The sequence below is a fragment of the Rana temporaria genome, chromosome 5 (genome assembly GCF_905171775.1).
Source record: "Rana temporaria chromosome 5, aRanTem1.1, whole genome shotgun sequence".
NCBI classification, from domain to species: Eukaryota; Metazoa; Chordata; class Amphibia; order Anura; family Ranidae; genus Rana; species Rana temporaria.
In genome coordinates, this window is record NC_053493.1 from 16,449,999 (window position 1) to 16,466,179 (window position 16,181).

General features: G+C 43.1%; 1 protein-coding gene across 4 annotated transcripts in view; it reads right to left on the reverse strand.

Moving 5' to 3' along the window:
• ADCYAP1R1 (ADCYAP receptor type I) overlaps positions 1-16,181 on the reverse strand; it is a 282,065-nt gene that overhangs the window by 13,915 nt on the left and 251,969 nt on the right. For all 4 annotated transcript variants that reach the window (XM_040352224.1, XM_040352226.1, XM_040352225.1 and 1 more), the window contains exons 11-13: positions 10,517-10,577; positions 10,336-10,405; positions 9,875-9,966 (exon numbers count right to left, since the gene is read on the reverse strand). In XM_040352224.1, the coding sequence (XP_040208158.1) occupies positions 9,875-9,966; positions 10,336-10,405; positions 10,517-10,577 (223 nt within the window). The remainder of the gene's footprint in view (positions 1-9,874; positions 9,967-10,335; positions 10,406-10,516; positions 10,578-16,181) is intronic.

The following is a 16,181-nucleotide window of genomic DNA, read 5'->3' on the forward strand; positions in this document are numbered from 1 at the left end:
TCAGGCTCGGTTCTTTCAGCTGTCAGTGAGATTCCCCCACTGACAGCTGAAATGTAAAAAAAAAAAGCCGGTAATTATCTGTTGTTAAGGAGCAGGGCTGCTGCATCCTTAACATCCAAAGACTTATTCAGTTGTCAGTGGGGTTCCCCTTGTTAAGAGGTGAAGAGTAACGAAGTCTCGGCAATTGGAGCTGTGAAGAAAAAGCAGCCGAGCAATGTTTATCAACAACATTGCTCACCCTCTGAAACAAAAAGACAAAAAGAAACATTGTTTTTTTTTGTATCTTTCTGTTTATTCATCTACAGATCAAAGTTCATCCCTTTGATCTATAGATGAATAAACAGAAAGATACAAAAAAAATCTTTCTGTTTCAGAAGGTGAGCAATGTTGCCGATGAAGTCAGTAAGCAGCCTGTCAAGTAACACATTTTTATTTTATTTATTTATTTTTATTAAATACTACTCTGCTTAACCCCTTATTAACCCTTAATTTACTCTATTCAGCCTAAATTAACTCCTTATTCTCCTCTGTTTATTTATTATTTTTTAGTTTACTTCTATTTTATATACTTTATAATAATACATTTTTTTTGTTTGCTTTGTTCGTTAAAATTTTTACACCTTTAACCACTTCAGCCCCAGAAAGTTTTACCCCCTAATGACCAGACCATTTTTTTGCGATACGGCACTGCGTTAGTTTAGCTGACAATTGCACAGTCATGCGACACTGTACCCAAATAAAATTGATGTCCTTTCTTTTGTTGGTATTTGATCACCTCTGCGGTTTTTATTTTTTGCGCTATAAACAAAAAAAGAGCGACAATTTTGGAAAAAAAACATATTTTTTTACTTTCTGCTATGAAACATATCCAATAAAAAAATGTAAAAAAAAAAACAAATTTAGGCTAATATGTATTCTGCTACATGTTTTTGGTAAAAAAAAATCTCAATAATCGTGTATTGATTGGTTTGCACAAAAGTTATAGGGCCAGATTCTCAAAGAAGCACCTATCTTTAGGCGGGCGTAGCGTATCTCAGATACATTACGCCGCCGTAACTTAGAGCGGCAGGTCCCGTATTCAGAAAGAACTTGCGCTCTAAGTTACGGCGGCGTAGTGTAAATGGGCCGGCGTAAGCCCGCGTAATTCAAACTAGGCTGGTAGGGGGCGTGTTGTATGTATATGATTCGTGACCCCACGTAAATGACGGGCTTAACGAACGGCGCATGCGCGCGCATGCTCAGTATCACGTCAAATTTTCTCCGTAAATTACGCCGGCTCAATGCTTAGTCGACGTGAACGTAACCTACGCCCATCCCCATTCACGTATGACTTACGCAAACAACGTAAAATACGATGCTGTTCCGACGTTTCCGATGTCCATACCTTAACATGACTTACCCCTGCTTTATGAGGGGTAAAGTTACGCCGGTCGTACGCCTTTACGTGAACAGCGTATTTTAATACGCCGGGCGCAAGTACGTTCATGAATCGGCGTATCTAGCTCATTTGCATATTCAACGCGGAAATATACGGAAACGGCCCTAGCGGCCAGCGTAAATATGCAACTAAGATACGACGGCGTAGGAGAATTACGCCGCTCGTATCTTGGCAACAGTGAGGCGTATCTGATTCTATGAATCAGTCGCAAAGATACGACGGCGCACATTCGGACTTACAACGGCGTCCGTGGTGATATGCCGTCGTAAGTCCTTTGTGAATCTGGCCCTATATATTCAAGAAAATATGGTAGGTGTGTGGGCGTTATGCGGGCGGCAAGTGGTTAAAGGAAAATTGGCCAAATTACCTGGAATTTTTTTTTAAAAATATGTGTTTTTGTGTTTTTTTACGCATTTACATAAAATCTAGAATCCATTATACTGAAGGTTAAAGATCAGTTCTCAGTTGCAGCATGCACGTGTTTGTAACTCCTGCATCTGGGAGTGTCCATTGGAGTGCAGTACTGATGGAATGACACAAGCTGTGATGTCTGGTGGGCGTAGGGCACACAAAGTCTTTACTATCTTACACAGTCTTTATTTTATGGAATGAAGGAGAAGGAAATCCAATGTGGATCTTTACCAAACAGCATGTCCAAAAACAACATGCAGACATAGCTAGGCATCTTTTTATATGTCTTATTTATTAATAAAATATCTATTCTGCCCAAAAATCCCCTTTAAAATATTTTACCAACTTGGGATTCGAATTTGTTCTTTGGGCATTACTTCACTTTTCTCTACGCTACTTCTTACTGAGAAGACCTCTATTAACACAAATCACACGACACACACACTAAGGACCACTCACAACACAACAGACATTGGTACAGTAGTCATAGTAAGACATGTAAACAAGTTATCAATGTAAAACAAAGACATAATACAAGATATCCCTTGTTCTCAAAGTCTACTCTCCATGAAGAGCCAGTGTTAATTTAAAGGGCTGATGTACTAAAAACAAACAGAATGTTCACTTTCCAAGGTAAGCTGCACTTTGCAAGAAAATTTACTGCAGTGAATGAGGAGGTAGGGTTCAGTTTAGGGTTGGGGCTAGCAAGGTAGGGTTAGGGCTGGGGATAGAGTTAGGATTGGGGTTTGCAGGGTAGAGTTAGGGCTAGGGTTTGGGTTAGCATTGTGATATAGGATATGGGGATAGGGTTAGGGTTGGAGTTAGTAGGGTTGGGGTTATGGGTGGGGTTAGTGGGGTAGGTTTGGGGTTAGTGGGGTAGGGTTAGGATCGGGGATAGGGTTGGGGTTAGCGGGGTAGTGGGGTAGGGTTAGGATTGGGGATAGGGTCAGGGTTGGGGTTAGCGGGATAGCATTAGGGTTGGGGATAGGATTAGGGTTGGGGTTGGCAGAGTAGGGTTAGGATAGGGTATATGGTCAGGGTTGGGGTTAGTGGGATAGGTTTATGATTGGGGTTAGTGGGGTAGGGTTAAGATTTGGGACAGGGTTAGGGCTAGCGGGGTAGGGTTAGGGTTAGCGGGGTAGGGTTAGGATTGGGGATAGGATTGGGCATAGGGTCAGGGTTGGGGTTAGCGGCATAGCATTAGGGTGGGGGATAGGATTAGGGTTGGCGTTGGCAGGGTAGGGTTAGGATAGGGGATATGGTCAGGGTTGGATAGGGTTATGATTGGGGTTAGTGGGTTGGGGTTAGAGTTGGAGTTACTGGGGTAGGGTTAAGATTTGGGTTAGGGTTAGCAGGGTAGGGTTAGGATCGGGGATAGGGGTGGGGTTAGTGTGTAGGGTTAGAATTGGGTATAGGACTAGGGTTATGGTTAGCAGGGTAGGGTTAGGATTGGGGATAGGGTCAGGGTTAGCAGGGTAGGGTTAGGACTGGGGATAGGATTAAGGTTGGGGTTAGCAGGGTAGGATTAGGATTGGGGATAGGGTCAGGGTTGGCGGGGTAGGGTTAGGATTGGGGATATGATTAGGGTTGGGGTTAGCAGGGTTAGTGGGATATGGTTAGGGTTATAAATTGGGTTAGTGGGGTGGGGTTAGGGTTGGAGCTAGTGGGGTAGGGTTAGGATTTGGGATAGGGTTGGGGTTAGCGGGGTAGGGTTAGGATTGGGGATGGTGTTAGCGGGGTAGGGTTAGGATTGGGGATAGGGTAAGGGTTGGGGTTAGGATTGGGGATAGGGTTGGGGTTAGTGGGGTATGGTTAGGACTGGGGATAGGGTTGGGGTTAGTGGGATAGGGTTAGGGTTATGATTGGGGTTAGTTGGGTGTGGTTAGGGTTGGAGTTAGTAGGGTAGGGTTAGGATTAGCAGAGTAGGGTTAGGGCTGGGGTTGGGGTTAGCAGGTTAGGATTGGGGATAAGATTGAGGTTGGGATAGCAGGGTAGGGTTTAGAGTTGAGGATAGGGTTAGGGTTGAGGTTACGGTTAGGGAAGTAGGGTTATCACTGAAGAAAATTCCTGCTCTAAGTGCAACTTCTCTTCAAATGTAAACAGCCCAATTGCCTTTAGTATGTTCTTGGCACAGCATTGTTTTACGCATATGTAAGGCCTCTTAGTGATAAGGCCCACCCGCCTTGTGTGTACGGCTGGCATGAAGAGGTTAATGAAAACAAAAAAACAAAAATTCAGATCACGATTTTATTTCCTAAATTGTGTTCAAAGTCAAATATAAAAACAAATCAACAGGGGAAATTGTAATGCAAAATGTACAATGCGCTGTGTGCAAACCTGGCAGACGAAATCAATTATCCCCCCAATTAGATGATTAGGGAAGATCTGTGAGCTCCCAGAAGCACACTAAGTGAACGCGGCGCGTCCTGCTTAAATGTGAGCAGACACAACCCACATCTTGTTAACTGGTGTGACATTTTCCTGACATTTAGGGAGCCGGAATACCGAGCAACAAGCACCTTCCCGCTATCAGCTGCAACAAATATTTATTTCCTGATGGGGATTTTTTTTTTCGTTTTTAAAGGGACACCATATGCAGGATCATATAGGGATGAGCGGAGTGATTGGTAGGTTTGGACTGAACACTTGCTGTTAGGATCTTGGTTCAAACACCTAACATTTGGGATGTTTGGGGGTACGGGGGGAATGAACCTGAATGCATTCTGGTTGTCAATGATTGCGAAGGAAGTAGAGGGTACTTGCACCCACCACATCCTTAACAACCATCGACGTCACCCGGCAGGAAGACAAATAAGCAAAAGGGTGGGGATAGGGGTGAAATCATTGCCTAAATATGGCCATATTTGGGCAAAACAATTATTATTAATTGGAGGAATAGTGCCTCATCATTGGCATTAGTGGAAGGACTAGTGCTCTATCAATGGTATAAGTTGAAGCAATAGTGCCCCATCATTGATGTAAGTGGAAGGAAAAGTGCCCCATCAAGGGGAACAATAGTGTCTCATCAATGGTGTCAGTGGGAAGAATAGTGCCCTATCATTGGTGTCAGTTTGAGGACTAGTACCCCATCATGGGCGACAATGTGAGAAATAGTGCCCCACTGCTGATGTCACTAGCAGTAATTATGCCCCATTGTTGGTTGGTGTCAGTGGAAAGAATAGGGTCTTGTATCAGTGGGAGGAAAAGTGCTCCAAGGGCCAGTTAAAGACAAGCAATTGGCTGATTCCAACCCTGGCCTAGAGTTTGGAGACCACTGGTATAGAACAATCTCATCTGAGCGCCCTCTAGTGTCCAAAATTCCCTTTGATCCAGATTAAAACAAAACTTGCCACATTCTGTGGTATATACCAAGGGTCTCCAAACTTTCTGAACACAAGGCCAGTTTAATGTCCTTCAGACTTTAGGGGGGCCGGACTGAGGCCATTGGGAGTAGAAAAAGCCTTGGCATCAGTGGGAGTTAACAATACAACTTTGGTATTAGTGGGAAGAATAGTGCCCTATTGTTGGTGTCAGTGGGAGGTATAAAGCCCCATCATCGGTGTCTGTGGGAGAAATAGTGTCTCATCAATAGTGTCAGTGGGAAGAATAGTGCACTATCTTTGTTGTCAGTCGGAGAAATACTGCCCTAGCGTCCCATCAATAGGAGGAATAGTGTCTCATCAATGGTATCAGTGGAAGGAATAGTGTCCCATCAATAGGAGGAATAGTGTCCCATCAATGGTATCAGTGGGAGGAATAGTGTCCCATCAATAGGAGGAATAGTGTCCCCTCAATGGTATCAGTGGGAGGAATAGTGTCCCATCAATAGGAGGAATAGTGTCCCATCAATGGTATCAGTGGGGGGAATAGTGTCCCATCAATGGTATCAGTGGGAGGAATAGTGTCCCATCAATAGGAGGAATAGTGTCCCATCAATGGTATCAGTGGAAGGAATAGTGTCCCATCAATAGGAGGAATAGTGTCCCATCAATGGTATCAGTGGGAGGAATAGCGTCCCATCAATAGGAGGAATAGTGTCCCATCAATGGTATCCGTGGGAGGAATAGTGTCCCATCAATAGGAGGAATAGTGTCCCATCAATGGCATCAGTGGGAGGAATAGTGTCCCATCAATGGTAACAGTGGAAGGACTAGTGTCCCATCAATAGGAGGAATAGTGTCCCATCAATAGGAGGAATAGTGTCCCATCAATGGTATCAGTGGGAGGAATAGTGTCCCATCAATAGGAGGAATAGTGTCCCATCAATGGTATCAGTGGAAGGAATAGTGTCCCATCAATAGGAGGAATAGTGTCCCATCAATGGTATTAGTGGGAGGAATAGTGTCCCATCAATAGGAGGAATAGTGTCTCATCAATGGTATCAGTGGGAGGAATAGTGTCCCATCAATAGGAGGAATAGTGTCCCATCAATGGTATCAGTGGGAGGAATAATGTCCCATCAATAGGAGGAATAGTGTCTCATCAATGGTGTCAGTGGGAGGAACAGTGCCCCATCATTGGTGTAAATGGAAGGAATAGTGTCCCATCAATGGTATCAGTGGGAGGAATAGTGTCCCATCAATGGTATCAGTGGAAGGACTAAAGCCCCATCATCTGTGATTGTGGGAGGAATAGTGTCTCATCAATAGTGTCAGTAGGAAGAATAGTGCACTATCATTGGTGTCAGTAGGAGAAATAATTCCCTATCATTGATGTCAGTGTGAGGACAAGTACCTCATCATTGGCAACAATGAGAGAAATAGTGCCCCACTGCTGATGTCAATAGCAGGAATTATGCCCCATTGTTGGTGTCAGTGGGAAGAATAGGGTCTTGTATCAGTGGGAAGAAAAGTGCTTCAAGGGCCAGTTAAAGACAACCATGGGCCAGAAGACCTAAGGCACATGCCCCCAGATGCCGAATTCATGCAACACCTATGGTAAAAATTAACATTTTACTACCAGCTGAACCCCAAAATGTCCATAAATCTATCCTAGATACATGAACTGTGTCTGCAGCACAGAGAAGGAAAATTATCAGAGAGAAATACAGGAATACAGGACGGGGAACACAGCTCAGGAAAGTGACCAGGGGATTACATGCTGATATCACCCAGTCCCTGCCCTACTCTGGACCAATCGGATTAAAGATAATGGACCCTGGCCTGGAATTTGGAGCCCACTGGTATAGAACTATCTCATCTGATCGAAGCGCCATCTAGTGTCCTAAAATTCCCTTTGACACAGATTCTCTAAAACAAATAATACCATACTGTATTTTGCCCACTAGGTGGCGCTTAGATCATGCAATATATATATATATACACACATTATATATGACTTTATTTAATAGTATATTATATTTATTTAATAGTATACATATAAACTGTATATATATATGTGGCAAAATACAGTATGGTATCATATAGACATTGGGCCGGATTCAGATACATTAGTGTATCTCTCCGGCCGGCGTAACGTATCTCAGATACGTTACGCCGCCGTAATTTAGGGCGCAAGTTCCGTATTCAGAAAGAACTTGCGCCCTATGTTACGGCGGCGTAAGCCCGCATAATTCAAATGGGGATGTTGGGGGCGTGTTTTATTTAAATTGTACTTGACCCCGCGTTTTTTACGTTTTTTTGAACACCGTCCGTAAAATATCCCAGTGTGCATTGCGTCAAAGTAGGCCACAAGGACGTATTGGAATCGACGTGAACGTAAATGACGTCCAGCCCTATTCGCGAACGACTTACACAAACTACGTAAAATTTTCAAAATTCGACGCGGGAACGACGGCCATACTTAACATAGGATACGCCGCACATACCCCTCATATAGCAGGGGTAACTTTACGCCGGAAAAAGACGAACGCAAACGACGTAAAAAAAAAAAGCGCCGGGCGGTTGTTCGTTTCTGAATCGGCGTAAATACTAATTTGCATATTTCTCGCGTAAACATACGGAAGCGCCACCTAGCGGCCAGCCAGAAAATGCAGCCAAAGATACGACGGTGTAAGACACTTACACCTGGCGGATCTTAGGGATATCTATGCGAAACCTGATTCTATGAATCAGGCGCATAGATACGACCTCCCGCATTTAGAGATACGACGGCGTATCAGGAGATACGCCGTCGTATCTTGTATCTGAATCTGGCCCAATATATATAACTTTATTTAATAGTATATTATATTTATTTAATAGTATGCATATAAACTGTGTATATATATATATATATATATATATATATATATATACACACACTGTGGGCCAGATTCAGGTAGACTTACGACAGGCGTATCAGTAGATACGCCGTCGTAACTCCGAATCCGCGCCGTCGCAACTTTAAGCGTATGCTCAAACTGAGATACGCTTAAATGTTGCTAAGATACGGCCGGTGTAAGTCTCCTACGCCATTGTATGTTAACTGCATATTTACGCTGGCCGCTAGGGGCGTGTATGGTGATTTACGCCTAGAATATGTAAATCAGCTAGATACGCCTATTCACGAACGTACGCCCGGCCGTCGCAGTATCTTTACTGCGACGGCCGGGCGTACGTTCGTGAATAGGCGCCGTTTACATAAGGGGTTTTCAGGCGTAAAGATAAACCACCAAAAAGATGGAGCAGCCAATGTTAAGTATGGACGTCGGAACCGCGTCAAATTTTTAAAATTTTACATCGTTTGCGTAACTCGTCCGTGAATAGGGCTGGCCGTAATTAACGTTCACGTCAAAAGCATTGACGATTTGCCGACGTCATTTGGAGCATGCGCACTAGGATACGTCCACGGACGGCACATGCGCCGTTCGATCGAAACTTCATTTACGTGGGGTCACACTTAATATACATAAAACACGCCCACAGCTTCAACATTTGAATTAGGCGGGCTTACGCCGGTCCTAATACGCTACGTCGCCGCAACTTCCGCGGCAAAATCTTTGAGAATACCATACTCGCCTCTCAAAGTTACGGCGGCGTAGCGTATAGGAGATACTCTGCACCCGCCTAAAGGTATGTGAATCTAGCCCTGTATGTATAGCTTTATTTAATAGTATATTATTCTAATGAATTATATTTAAGAGAGGGGGGAGACAATGGTTTCCAAACTGCATTACACATATGTTAAAACATCAAACAATAATTACACTAATAAAGTTGGAATTTTTAAACTTAACTTGCTCTCATATGCTTTAAAAAGGTGGAGTGGGAGTTGTGTATTTTATTATTTTATAATTTTTTTTTAAATGGTGGTTATTAAATAAGCAAGGTGGGTATAAATAAGGAAAATCTGTCTAAATATTTATATATATATATATATATATATATATATATATATATATATATATATATCTAAAATGTATTTGGAGGCAGAGTACTTGTTAGTCATAGTATCACATCACTGAAAAACGGCCTGGCAATGAATCGAGTATTAAGCCCCGTACACACGATCCGAAAATCGTACGAAAAATGCCGCCTTCGAAAACGATCGTACAATAATCGGATCATTAGTACAGAGCTTCCGAGAGCCGATCAGGACAGTTCATCCGATTTTATCCTATCGGACATGCACGGAATTTTTTTTTTCCGTACGATGCCAGATCGTACGGTTTTCGTTTAATCAGTACAGCTGTCGTTCGAAAATGCAATACAAATGCATTACAACACATGACATCACTTCCGATTTTTTTATTCTACCGTACGAGAATTTTCGTGACTTTAGTAAACTCGTCAGATTCGACGTGAGATTAGCATACAATAAAAAACGGACGATCATTCGTCCGATAATCGGATCGTGTGTACCGGGCATTACAGTCTGGTATAGAAGTGGTTAAAGTAAGAGATCATGAATGCTTGGTTATATTTTGTTGGTTCACTATGATAGGTGTAAGGAATCAGATCTATATATATCGTAATATACAATTTGAATGATATATTTAGGGTTGCCCAGAACAATCAATACTCAGTATCCATATCACAGCAGGTCATTGGGTGTCAGAAGAGATACAGGGGGGGATATACTTACAGATATATACTGGACTCATTGCCGCCTATGTCTGGGGACTGCAGCTTCTGCACCAGAATGATTATTATGCCAACAAACAGCACAAAGTTGATCTGTTGAGAAATGTAAAGTATTAGATGTAATACATTTTAAGACCCTTATACACACAACCGTTTTTCGGGTTCTAAATAATTTAGTTTTTTTTTTATGTCATTAAAAACGATCGTGCGTGGGCTCCAGAGAATTTTTCACAATCTAAAAAATTGGCATTAAAAATTTCAAACATGCTCTATTTTTTTTAAGGTTGTAAAAAATGGTCGTGTGTGGGCTTTAACGACGTGAAAAACCCGCACATGCTCAGAAGCAAGTTATGAGGCGGGAGCGCTCGTTCTGATAAAACTAGCGTTCGTAATGGAGTAATATAAATATAAATCAACCTAAATTAATTGAAATTAAATATAAACAATTAAGATTTAACTCACCATAATAGAGGCAATGACTGGACCCTTAATGACCCACCAGAGGGCGAAATTGTTGTTCATTTCCCAACAGCTAAGAGAATTGGTAAAAAATAAATAAAAAATAAATCGCCATTTACAGTCAAATACAGAAATATGTATTGTGTGTAGTTATTAATCATACAACTATATTTATATTACACACCCCTGGTCATCAAAGTGAAGTCGCAGCACAGCCCATATAGTGACACATATAAGTGGGGTTCCTAGAGAAAAAGGAAACAGTACAAGTTATATCAGCCCTTAGCAAAAAAAAAAAAATGATATCAAAGGAATAAAATATATAGAAAAAATACTGAAAGTTTTGGGCATCTCAATCAACTAGTCAAAATAATCAGCGGAAAAAATCTTTATTATTTTCTGTCAAAATATTATTATATAATATATAAATAATAATAATATTAACAACAATAATAATAATAGTAACAGCTATATAGTAATCTAAAATATATTATTAAAAAAACACACAAATGACCTATAGGGGGCCTTTAAAGTTTGTAGCCATTTCACGGGTGCACGCAAATTTAAGGTTTGACATGTTGGGTATTTATTTATTCGGTGCAATTTCGTCTTTTAGATTTTACAAAAATTGGGTAGTTTATCATGTTTGAAAGCAAGGGAAAAGGAAAAAGGAAAAAGGAAAAGGAGGGAAATGAAAAGGACTGGAAAGCAAAGTAAAGGCAAACGGAAAATTAAAAGGAAAGGAATGGAAAAGGAAAGAAAAGGGAAAAATAAAAAGAAATGGGAAAGGAAAGGGAAAAGGAAAGGGAAGTAAAAGGAAAGGGAAAAGGAAAGAAAGGAAAGGGAAAATGAATAGGAAAAGACATGAAAAGGAAGGGAAAATTAAAGCATTTATAATAAATATTAAAAATATTAACAACAATAATAATATTAGTAACAACTATATAGTAATATAAAATATATTATTTAAAAAAAAAACACACACAAATGATCTATCGGGGCCTTTAAAGGAAAGGAAAGGAAATGAAAGGAAAGCAAAGGAAAGGAAAGGGAGAGGAAATTAAAAGAAGGGAAAGCAAAGGAAAGGAAAGGAAAGGGAGAGGAAATGAAAGGAAAAGGGGGGGAAATAAAGAGGACTGGAAAGCAAAGGAAAGGCAAAAGGAAAAGGGAAAGGAACGAAAAGGAAAAGGGAAAAAAAGGGAAAAAAAGGGAAAAAAAGGGAAAAAAAGGGAAAAAAAGGGAAAAAGAAAATGGAAAGGAAAGTGAAAGGGAAAAGGAAAGGAATGGAAAGGAAAGGAGAGGGAAGGAAAGGAAAAGGAAAAGGAAAAGGAAAGGAAAGGAAAGCAAAAGGAAAGGAAAGCAAAAGGAAAGGAAAGGGTAAAGGAAAGGCAATGAAAGGAAAAGGGAGGAAAAAAAAAAAAGACTGGAAAGCAAAGATAAAGGCAAAAGGAAAAGGGAAAGGGAAAGGAAAGAAAAAAAAACTGAAAAGCAAAGGACAGACAAAATGAAAAGGTAAAGGAAGGGAAAGAAAAGGAAAGAAAAGGGAAGAAGAAAAGGGAAAGGAAACGGAAAGGGAAAAGGAATGGAAAGGGGAGGAAAGGAAAGGAAAAGAAAAGGGAAAAGGAAAGGAAATGGAAGGAAAGGGAAAAGTAAAGGGAATAGGAAAAGGAAAGGGAATAGGAAAAGGAAATGGAAAAGGATAATGAAAGGAAAGATAAAATGAAAGGAAAGGGAATAGGAAAATAAAGGAAAAGGAAGGAAAGGAAAAGCAAAAGGAAAGGAAAGGGAAAAGGAAAGGAAAAGGAAGGAAAGGAAAGGAAAGGGAAAAGGAAAGGAAAAGGAAGGAAAGGAAAGGGAAGGGAAGGAAAGGAAAAGGAAGGAGAATAAAAAGGACTTAAAGGAAAGAAAAGGAAAGGAAAGTCTTATGCCGCGTACACACGATCATTCTTCTGGTTCTAAAAAATTACGTTTTTTTTATGTCATTAAAAACAATCGTGTGTGGGCTTCAGAGCATTTTTCGGGTTCTAAAAAAATGGTAAAAAAAAAATTCGAACATGCTCTATTTTTTCACTACGTTTTTTTTGTCGTTTTTCGGGTTGTAAAAAATGGTCGTGTGTGGGCTTTAACGACGTGAAAAATCCGCGCATGCTCAGAAGAAAGTTATGAGACGGGAGCGATGTTCTGGTAAAACTAGCGTTCGTGATGGAGATAGCACATTCATCACGCTGTAACAGACAGAAAAGCGCAAATCGTCTTTTACTAACACAGAATCAGCTAAAGCAGCCCCAAGGCGAATGGAACTTCCCCTTTATACGGTAGTGCCGTTGTACGTGTTGTACGTCACCGCGCTTTGCTAGATAATTTTTTTTTCATGATCGTGTGTAGGCAAGGCCGTTTTAATGATCAAGTTGAAAAAAACGTCGTTTTTTCTAGAGCCTGAAAAACGTAATTTTTTAGAACCCGAAAAATGATCGTGTGTACGCGGCATGAGAGCGCTGAAAGGCCCCACACACATTTTGCATTGATGGATTTTATTTTATTTCCTGTATGTATTTCACAGACCCGGTGGCATTGCACTCTTCTAACTACCAACATTATAAAAGAAGATAGACAGTAAAATAAGAAGGAAGACAAGAAGGAAAAAGGGAAGATAGAAAAGAAGGGAAAACCCTTATCTGGAAGGAAAACCTTATGCCCCGTACAAACGATCGGACCAAATTCACATTCATCTGAGGAAAATAGAACATATTCTCTATGTAAACTCCGATGGAAATTCCGATTGTGTGTACGGGGCATTACTCTGAAACAATTTGGCCCAGATTCTCAAAGGACTTACGACGGCGTATCGCCGCGTACGCCGTCGTAAGTCCGAATGAGAGCCGTCGTATCTATGCGCCTGATTCTTAGAATCAGTTACGCATAAATTCGGCTTACGCTGAATCAGTTACGTCGTCGTATCTTAGTTGCATATTTACGCTGGCCGCTAGGTGGCGCTTCCGTAGATTTCCGCATTGAATATGCAAATTAGATAGATACGCCGATTCACAAACGTACGTGCGCCCGGCGTATCAAGATACGTCATTTACGTAAGACATACACCGGCGTAAAGTTACCCCTCATAAAGCAGGGGTAAGTCATGTTAGGTATGGACGTCGGAAACGTACGAACAGCGTCGTATTTTACGTTGTTTGCGTAAGTCGTCCGTGAACGGGGCTGGACGTAATTTACGTTAACGTCGAAAGCATTGACTATTTGCGGCGTCATTTTGAGCATGCGCACTGGGATACGTTCACGAACGGCGCATGCGCCGTTCGTTAAATGCGTCAATCACGTCGGGTCACTATTCATTACCATAAAACACGCCCACACCAGCCTACTTTGAATTATGCGGGCTTACGCCGGCACAGTTACACTACGCCGCCGTAACTTTGGGGCGCAAGTTCTTTGTGAATACGGGACCTGCCTCACTAAGTTACGGCGGCGTAGTGTATCTGAGATACGCTACGCCCGACTAAAGATAGGCGTTTGTATGTGAATCTGGGCCTTTGTATGTCTGGATATTGTGATTTCACAAATGTGGTGTCATTATACCGCGCTAATCGCGCTCTCGGTAAATATTCAGCTTTGAAGTGACACCATAAAGGAGGATAGACAGTAATAATGGATGAAAGCTCCTCACGCACACAGATGCTTTCACCCAACACCTGAAAGTCAAAGCAGCATTAAAAAGTAATTGTAAGTCATCCAATGACAAGAGCCCCCAGTGGATGAAGAAACACGGCTTCTGGAAAATCAGGAACGGCGGCGTTTTCCTTTGAAAAATACAAAGCCGGAGCGGCAGTCGGATCCGCGGCAGAAATCGAGCATGGCAGGAGCCCGGCGCCTTGATACGAGGCTTGTAATTAAAATGCAAATTTATGTCATACGGCGCTGCACTCTCTACAATCTCTCCACCAGATGAATTATTTAAAGGGTTCTTAACGTGAAATCCTTCAACGTGTACCGAGGAGCAGCGAGCTGCGTTCTTCAAACTTGGGGCGATGATGATAATTGAGAAGAGAAGAATTTTAAGTGACTGCCGACGCTCACGCTGAACTCCGGGCACACCGATGAATACACCAGAACTGCAATGGATTGGGGACATTTGTCAGCCAATCATATGACACACACACAAGACAGCCCAGGAAGGTAGGTGGCCTCACTTTTCCTTACTGGAATGACAGCATGGTCACCAACCTGCCCTCAGGTCTGTGCAGAGGCGGCTCTTTAATTAGGCGGTCGCCTAAGGCCTCACACTCACAGGGGCCTCGCGGCCGCCTAACTTACCTTAACGTTGCTGTGCTCAGGCAGCGTTAAGAGCCCTGACTCAGGAGCGGGGCCGCCAGCGTCCCTAACAACTAGGGGTGCAACCGTTTACAGTTGATCCGTGATCCGAACGGGTCACCCCCTTCGGATCGGAACACACTGTGATCTGCGGTTTGCCACTGCTCCGGAGCTAGGCCGAAGCCGCGGCCTTTCCTAATGTTACGGCCGCGGCTCTGGAGCTAGGCCGAAGCCGCGGCCTTTCCTAACGTTATTGCCACGGCTTCGGCCTACCTCCGGAGCCGCGACCATAATGCTAGGAAAGGCCGCGGCTTCGGCCTAGCTCCGGAGCAGCAGGAATAACATTAGGAAAGACCGCGGCTTCGGCCTAGCTCCGGAGCAGCAGGAATAACATTAGGAAAGACCGCGGCTTCAGCCTAGCTCCGGAGCCGCAGCCATCTTGGTACACCCGGCGGCGGCCCTCCTCTGTTTACACCCACAAAGGAGGAGCCCGCACTCGTGGGACACACCACTCGGGGAGTGTCTGTATTACCTGAGAAGGGGGGGGGTGTCTTGCCCGAGGGGGGGGGGAGTGTCTGTCGGTACTACCTGGAGGGGTGGGTCTCTGTACTGAGAGGAGAGGGGGTCACTGTACTGAGAGGAGGGGGGGGTCACTGTACTGAGAGGAGGGGGGGTCTCTGTACTGAGAGGAGGGGGGTTGTCTGCACCGAGGGGGTACTATAGTCGGTGGGGGGGTGGGGGAGATGTGGATATTACAGTGGGGGAGATTTTTTTTTTTTTTGCCGATCCGAAAAATTATCCGATCCGTGACTCCTGATCCGAGGAACGATCCGAACTGTGAGTTTTTTGATCCGTTGCACCCCTACTAACAACCAGTGAATATCGGTGACACCACCCCTTGTGTCGTTAATGACCCAGCATGCCCTCAGTCAATGACGGCACAAGGGGGCGGGTCCAGCAGGTGACATCATCGGGTGGCCCCGCCCCTTAGTTATTAAGGAGCAGGATTTGGAGGCCAATTTGTTAAAGGGGGCTTCCAGATTCTGATAAGCCCCCTGCCCGCAGACCCCCCACAACCACCGGGCAGGGTTGAGGGGAAGAGGATCTTGTCCTTGAATTATTTTTTCCCATCATGGGCGTGAGTGGGGGCCCCATGTCAAGTTTTGCCTAAGGCCTCACAAAGCCTAGAGTCGCCTCTGGGTCTGTGATTGGACAATGAAGGAGAAGCAGCAGACTAATGAGGTCATCATTCTTCTCGCTCTTCCTGTAAACATGTCCAGATTTGCTGACACCCCCTTGCAAAGCAGCAGAGCCCAAGGTCCTCATTTACATGGACGTCAGTCTATACCACCCATCTGAAAAGTGATCAGCGGGAGGTGGCGGAGCCGCAGCTTCCAGGTGTTCAGAAGGCAATACTTCCGCCACTTGAAGGTCAGGTTTTTTTTTTGTATTTGTATTTAATTACCACACTACATCCCTAAGGAATTTCCCAATTTCAGTGCACATCAGTAATGCCTGCCAGTGCC